Below are 7,556 nucleotides of genomic sequence, written 5' to 3' on the forward strand. Positions count from 1 at the left end.
ACCACCAAGCAGAAGGCACGTTGAAAGGCAGTGCTCATCCGGGTTACCAGCAGGGGCATCATGATTGGGAGGGGGTGGGGCCCCAGGGCACCCTGCCGTCCTTGAATGGGCATGGGGTCCCTGTACCCTTCTATCCCTGAGGCACTGACACCAAACACCCACAGCAGGCTCCCTAGGAGGCCCTCTTGCGGTCCTGGGTCCATAGGGGCCAGGTAGATGAGCAGCTGTGGACAGGGGTTCCTGCAAAGGGTTCACATTTAAACTCAACCCAGGACGCTGACCCACTGCTCCGGAGTCCCCCACACAGGGCTCTTGGCATTCTGGGCCACAGAGCCTGGTGCCAATCAGCGTCTCCTGTGCTTGACATTGGTGGCCGGGCCTTCCCTACACACTCACTGACATCGAGTTGGTTCCGATTCACAGTGACCCTTTAGGACGACAGTAGAACCGCTCCACAGGGTTTCTGAGCCTGGAAGTCTCTATAGGCGCAGACAGCTTCATCTTTCTCTAAAGGCACAGTTGGTGGATTTGAGCCACCATCCTTGCAGTTAGCATACTAATGCTTAACCCATGGCACCACCAGGGCTCCTTTCCCTTAGGAGGGTCACTCGGCAATTTCCAGGCCTGTCAGGAAGGCGGCCTCTGCCCATCACAGCAGCCCCAGGGGGAGGGGTCACCGGAAGCAGCTACTAGTGCAGCAATTCCCTAGAACAGGAATGTGCAAGGGGGCAGCGGTGGGCGAGGTGGGGGACAGTGTCCCATACAAGCGACTGCGTCCCCCACTGCGCAGGGCAGGGTACGCCTCTCTGGTGGGTGCATGTGTGAAGCAGAGGGGATGATCCCTGTGACAAGTCCTGGAGCTGGGCTGCTTAGCCTGGCCACTCTACCTGCCAGGTCGCCTCTGTCCCCAGGAGCGTCTGCCTCTGCAGGAGGGGAGGCCAGGTGGGGCCTGTCATTGTGCCTGTCACCACCAACACATGTACGGCCATGCTATCAGAGCTTGGCCTCGCTGATGATGATGTTGGCCGTGACGAAGAAGAGGCAGGAAAAAGCCCAGAGCAACACGAAGCCCACCCAGAAGGTGTGGCGGAAGGGGGACCTGTGCTTGTTGACGGTCGCATGGCCAAAGGCCAGCTGGATGTCCTTGCGGCAGTGGTATACCAGGAAGGCGGGGATGAGATATTGGATGCCGGTGCCCGCGTAGGCCCCCGTGATGCCCACTAGGGACTCGAGGTCGTGGGTGCAGAAGGCCACCACCACAGGGGGCAACAGGGTGATGGTGGGGAAGACCACACGGTCCACCACCCAGGGGTAGGTGCCACCCTCACGGTGGAAGAGCGTCTTCCAGTTGTTGCGTAGCGTCACTGCAATGATGGGGAAGTTGGTGCTGATGGTGAAGACAGGGAAGAGACCCAGGAAGAAGCGCACAGCGGCTAGGCTCACGACGTCGCAGCGCGCAAAGTTGAGGGTGTACATGTCCAGGATGCTGTCGCCGCGGAAGCAGAAGATGGCGGTGAAGGAGAGGAGGCTGTAGAAGGCCAGGATCAGTACGTAGTCCAAGAGGACCAGCCGCGTGAGGTGACGCTTGGAGGACACGGGGGTGATGAGGGATGGCAGAGAGTGCTGGCACATGAAGGAGTACACGCACACGCCAAACAGGTTCCGGATCCCTGCGGGGTCGGCCAGTGGTGGGTGGCCCTCCCCCTGGCCATGCCCGATGCGGACCAGGGCCAGCACGATCATGATGGCGAAGGCTGCAAGAGGACGGGGTGGGGAGGGAGGGTGTCAGCCAGAGGGGCCAGTGAGGGGGAGCTGGGGACCCAGGAGAATTATGGCTAAGTGTGACCTATACCACTCCCAGGACCCATGGGCACCATCCCAGCAGGTACGGGCAGCTTCTCTAGGGGATCCCGGGCACACACACCAAGGAGGGCTCAGCACCCAGGTGGCAGCTGTCTGCTATGTCCAGTCAGGCCTACTCAGCTTCCTGTCACCTCCAGGACTTGAGGTTTGCTGGCAGGGAGTTGGCACTTAGTCCCACTCCCTCCCTTATATTTAGGGACATGTGACTGAGGAGCTGGGGGTGACAGAGGGAGAGGGACAGAGTAGAAGAGAGAGGTGTCTGGGGCCAAAGGCATCTACTAGACACTGAGGGGACATGGATCCAGGGCCTGTTCCAGGCTCGAAGCTGCCAGTAGTCACTTCAGGGAATAAGAGATTCCAGAGGCCAGAGAGCTGCTTGTACCGAGCCCTCTGATCAACTAGCATCCATCTGGTCGTCTGGACAGTCAGGGGGCAGGGCAGTGACTCGGACCCTGAAACCCCTGACAGAGCAAACAGAATTCCCTATGACCCCTTTGCTGGACAATCCACAGGGTTCATGGACACAGTAGGCTCTCATAGTAACTGAGGAGGACATGGACAAATGTCCTGGGTGTCCTAACCTTCATTGTAGCCAATGGCACCTGCAGATTCAGCAAATTCTTTCCTTGTCCCTTCTGGAACCTCCCACCTGTAGGCACACTCAAGGACCCCACAGCCCTCATAGACCCCGGGCCTCAATCCGTTGAGTGAAGCTGTGCCGACACCTGGCACCTATGGGTGAGGTGCTGGTAAACATGAGTGGACGGTGGCCCCGCAGCTGTTCTTTCTGCCCTGAACAGCTGTGTAGTGGTTACTACTGTGCCCTCAGGCCAACTCCGACTGCAGTCCCTGGCAGGAAGAGTGTCCCCTGGGACAACAGACAAGTTGACCAGAGTCTCCCACCACAGCACTTTGAGGGGGGCTCAGCAGAAATGTTACGTTATTGTTATTGCTTTTCATCAGATCAAAGGGGAGCGAGGGGCGGGCCTGCGGAAGTGGCCAATCAAGGCCATGATCCGTTTCCTCCTGGAGTTGGCGCCCATCTCAGTCATACTCCTGACAAGAAAGAGCCCTGGGACTGGCCTCACTGGTGGATATCACAAATCTTCAGCTCCGATCAGACAGGGGGGAAAGTGGGATGGAGACTCTGGGTTAATCCTCTGGGGGATGGGGGGGGAACACCACAAACAGACACCCAGTGGGCCTTCCTGTTTCCCCAGGGCCAACCCGGAACCCCATGCTGCCCAGTTTTGTCATAGATTCTTGGTGGGGGGAGCAGGTGTGCAGGGGAGGGGGGCTTGAAGGGGGTGCACATGGGTGGTGTCCATGAAGGGACAGATTCAAAGAGGGGGCTAGCGTATGGTGGCAGGGCAAGTATGTGGGGAGGTAGGGTGGGATGCATGGGGTGTGGATATGTGTAGGTAAGGGTCCATGTAGGGGTGCAGGTGTGCATGGGGGAGCCTGGCAGAGGTTTCCACTGAATGCAGGGACCTAAAGAAGGGCTAGTGGGGTCAAGGGTTGGCTGTGGTATCTGTGTCCCAGGAGCTGCGGACAAGTTGCCTCACAGGGAGGGAGCAGGGTGACGTTGAGGCTGCACACACAGCTGTGTGCTACCGCTGACTCCCCCTAGCCCAGCTAGCACAACCGGGGACAGAGGCCAGCACACATCTCAGGGGATACCTGAGGGGACAGGAAGGAGACATTCCTGCCCTTTCCAACTACCAGTCGGCTGGTGCCTCCCTGCTCAGCCTCCTCAGCTCCCAGGAGTTGTGGAAACACAGGCAGGACCTGGTCTGTCCCTGGACAAGGGAGTCACTGTCACTGCCCTGATGTGGGGTGGGGATGGAGGAAGGGGTGCATTCCGAGAAAGGGCATCAAGGATATCAAGAGAATGCACGCAGCAGCTGCCTTGGGAAGCTCTGTGTCTGAGTGTTAATAGTGATGGTAGCATTTTCTAGAACTTTCACCAAGCCATTGCTGAAAGGGATCAGAAAACTGACCTCATGAAGCCACACCGCCTATTCACCTGGTTCATGCTCTGACACGTTTCAGACAAACTTTCAACGTGTAAGCTTCCCCCTCTATCTGAAAGTAGAGCGTTCCTTGGAAACCCAAATAGCATAAAGTGGAGAAGCAATCACCAATCACTTCCATGGGAAAAACGTGAGCATGCCCAGACTCAAAATAAATAACGTCACAAATCATACCAAACCCATTCCAACTGACAGCCACCATCAGAGCTGAGCAGAACTGTTCTTAGGGTTTTGAGACGGCACTTTTCTACAGGAGCAGACAGCCTCATTGTTCTCCCAAGGAGCGGCGGGTGGGTTTGAACCACTGACCTTAAGGTTGGCAATCTGATGTACCACACCAGGGCTTCTTAATCAAACCAAATAACACCTAGAACCTCAAATCAGATACAGTTCAAAGCTACGGCGGCTTGATGTTGAGTGAGGTGATCCGGGAAGAAGCTTGCTGATTCCACTCACCAACAATAAATGTTCTTTTTCTAGTCTGGCTTTCCCCCCATAAATTCAGATTTTTTTTGGTTAATGAAAACAGGTCCTTAGTGTAGGTCTTTTGTAAAAGCACGGTGGTATAAAGTGGTGAACTTGTGAAAAGCGGGGGCTACCCACATTTCTCCCCAACTCATTAAGAAGATGCCAGCAACTCAGGGGAGCGATGGAAAGCAGCTGTTTTCAGCAGAGAAGAATGGGGTGGGCCCTGTTAACAAGCCCAGACAGTGGAAGAAAAGCTGTGTGAAGAGCAGACAGAACACTCCTGCCCAAGGTCAGGGGTTCACAGATCCTGTGGATCCTGGGCACCTCAGGGACCAAACCAGGCACTGACTGCTCGCAGGATGCTTCCACTTTAGTTGGGAGGAAGACCATGATCAGGACAGCGCAAGGAGCACGTGACTATGACTGTCAGCTGAGAAACTCCCCAAAGGAACTTGGCTCTCAAGGACAAGGACCACATGCCCAAGACCTAGCCTTTGGATTCTGGGAGAGTGCCTCTCCCCAGCTCTGTAGGGGAGCCCAGGTGACTGAGGCAGGAGATGGGGAGGATGTACCACAAGGACACAGTATGGGCAGTCTCTGGGATTGGAGAAGGAAGGAAAATGCTGCTGTTGTCAGGTTCACAGTAACCAGCACCCCTTCCACTGAGGGAATAGCAGCACAAGCGGGGGGAGATAGGTCTGTCCCTGCCCCCAGCTCTGGAGGACAAATTCAACAGCCACCTCCTAGATGGATGGTCTGTCCCAGGAGACAGCTGGTCCCCAAACTCATCAGACTGAGGTCTGATAAGAAATCAAGAGGAAATGAGTATGAGAAGCTGTGAGCAACAGACCCTGGGTTTCCTGACAGCTCACTGCCTGCCTCCCCGCCAGGCATTAGGAGCCCTGGGTGGAGATGGGAGGGAGATGATAAGCAAGCACTCTCCCCAGCCAGCTTGGTGACCAGAGGAGCAGGACTTAACCCTCCAAGGTGGTGGGGGTGGGGGTCGGCCCCCAGCAAGGGCTGCAGGTCCCTGAAGTCAGGGCCTGGTCCTTCTCTGACCTATCTTGGGGTACTCAGACCACAACCACAGTCCTGTCTTCACACCGGAAGTCACACCGGAAGTCACACTCAGAAAGGTGAGGAAATGCGGTGAGGAGCCAGGGAAGACTGGCAAGGAGGAAGGGGGTGGCAGCTTGGCACCCTGTCACATGAGGAGAGGCTGTCGGGCCTCAGAGGCTTAGCTGCAAAGTGACAAAGGGTCAGGAGACTTCTCTGTGAATATCTGAGGTAATAGCCCACTTGGAAAGACATGCACTTGTTTTGCGCAACCCACAAGGCTCAGATGGGACCATTCATTCACTCCACAAAGATGTCCTGAGTGCCCACTGGGAACCAGGGACTCTTCTGGATGTCTGGTCCCTGCTCCTCTGGAGCCCACAGCCCAGGAATTTACAGGGATAGATGACCACAAAAGAAAGACTGGTTAATGGTCATATTAGCTGGTGGGCTAGATGGTGACCCTGGTTTGGTAACCACATGCCCTGCAGGGTATTTGTTTCTGTGAAGAGCCTCACCTGTCGGCAATCTGCCTCAGACCTTGCCGGGGTCTCCTAGTTCTAAACCTGTCACCTGTCCCAGGGCACTCAGAATGCTGGAGACTTAGGGTAAGGCGACCATTGTTTGAAGCCTTCCTGTAAAGTTAAAGGACAAGCAGACCTGAGTCTCCTTGAGCTGTGACCGCGCAATGAAATGCCCTATGGTCCTAGGCTGGTGGGTCATGGGGCTGATCCTGATGGAAGTGTAGCCAGAGGGGCTTTTCTGGAATTTGGCTTGGCTGGCCCAGAAGTCCTGACCCCTGGCACTTGAGGGCATAAAAAAACGCAGCCATCATGGACGATGCGGGCAGATGTCCACTCAGACGAGACCACATGCTACATGCCTACCACTCCTGATCCCAAGTGCCCGAGGAGCACAGATGTGTGGGCTATGGCTCTCAGGACTAAGCATGAACCACTGGACTCTTGCATCAAGTAAGCTGAGCCACAGTTGGTGGCCTGAGACAGGATGTTGCAGAAGCCAGTGTCCTACTGTCCCCTGGCAGGGCTGTTTCCTGGGGAGATGTCCTCTCAACCCTAACTGCAGCACGTGGCCCAGGTGACCCCCATCCCAACACGGGGGGCAGGATCCAGCCTGGGCTGTCCCAACATCAGGGTGTTCTCTCAGACTAGTGCATGGCTGTGGACCAGCTGTGACGCAGGCGTGGTGGAGAGCCATTCATCAAGTCTGCGCTCCCTTCTCCAAGCAGAGAATCAATATGCCAATGCTAATGATAAAGGATGAGGCAGGCTCTCAGCCTCTGCCTCAGGCAGAACTCTCAGAGCGTGGCTGGGAGACTGGCAGAAGCTGGCCTCAGCTGAGATCCCAGAAGACACAGCAGCTTCTTGGCTCTCAAGCAGGAGCAGGTGACCAACTGTGACGGAGAGGTCTTTGGCAGGCTTGGCAGGTGGGGCAGGTGGAGGTGGGAGCGGCTGTTAGGGGTCCTGGGAAGTGCTGGGGGGAACCTACTGCTCCTCCTTACAGCTCAAGTACTCAAGTTAGAAGAGGTCCAACCCCTAAATTGGCCACTTACCTATCTGTGTAATCTTGGGGCGTGGACTGGGTCGAAAAGTGCCCTTCCAAATTCATGTCTACTGGAGCTTGTGAGTGAAACCAGATTTGGTACTAGGAGCTTTGCAGATGCCAGTCAGGTAAGAAGCAATTGGGTCGGGGGTGGCTGTTATTAGGTTCCTAGTCCTACGACCCTCTGCACAACCGGGCAAAATGCTGCCCGGTCCGGGCCCATTCAGCCACCTGTGTTCTGTCAGAGCTCCTGTTGCCATACTGGGCGGTTGTTATCAGAGTCATTCCTTACTGAGAGAGATCCTGCATAGGGTTTCCAAGGAGTGGCTGGTGGGTTTGAACCATGAAGCTTGTGGTCAGCAGTCCTACACTTATCCAACAGTGCTACCTTGAGTTACACGGCCCTAATCCTATGGTGGTGTCCCTGAGAAGATGGGGCATGAAGGGGTGAAGATGATGTGAAGACAGAAGACCAGAGTGACACAGCTGCAGCCCAAGGAGGACCAGGAAGGACCAGGAAGGATCAGGAAGGACCAAGAAGGACCAGGAAGGACCAGGAAGGATCAGGAAGGA

The 7,556-nt window shown here is 55.9% G+C and overlaps 1 protein-coding gene across 1 annotated transcript in view; it reads right to left on the reverse strand.

Moving 5' to 3' along the window:
* Positions 1 to 993: 993 nt before the first annotated feature.
* The window catches only part of TMEM104 (transmembrane protein 104), a 60,339-nt gene continuing 53,776 nt past the window's right edge, over positions 994 to 7,556 (reverse strand). The window contains exon 10 of the mRNA XM_006869683.1: positions 994 to 1,754. Coding sequence (XP_006869745.1) covers positions 994 to 1,754 — 761 coding nt within the window. The remainder of the gene's footprint in view (positions 1,755 to 7,556) is intronic.

The sequence above is a fragment of the Chrysochloris asiatica genome, unplaced genomic scaffold (genome assembly GCF_000296735.1).
Source record: "Chrysochloris asiatica unplaced genomic scaffold, ChrAsi1.0 scaffold00132, whole genome shotgun sequence".
Taxonomy (NCBI): domain Eukaryota; kingdom Metazoa; phylum Chordata; class Mammalia; order Afrosoricida; family Chrysochloridae; genus Chrysochloris; species Chrysochloris asiatica.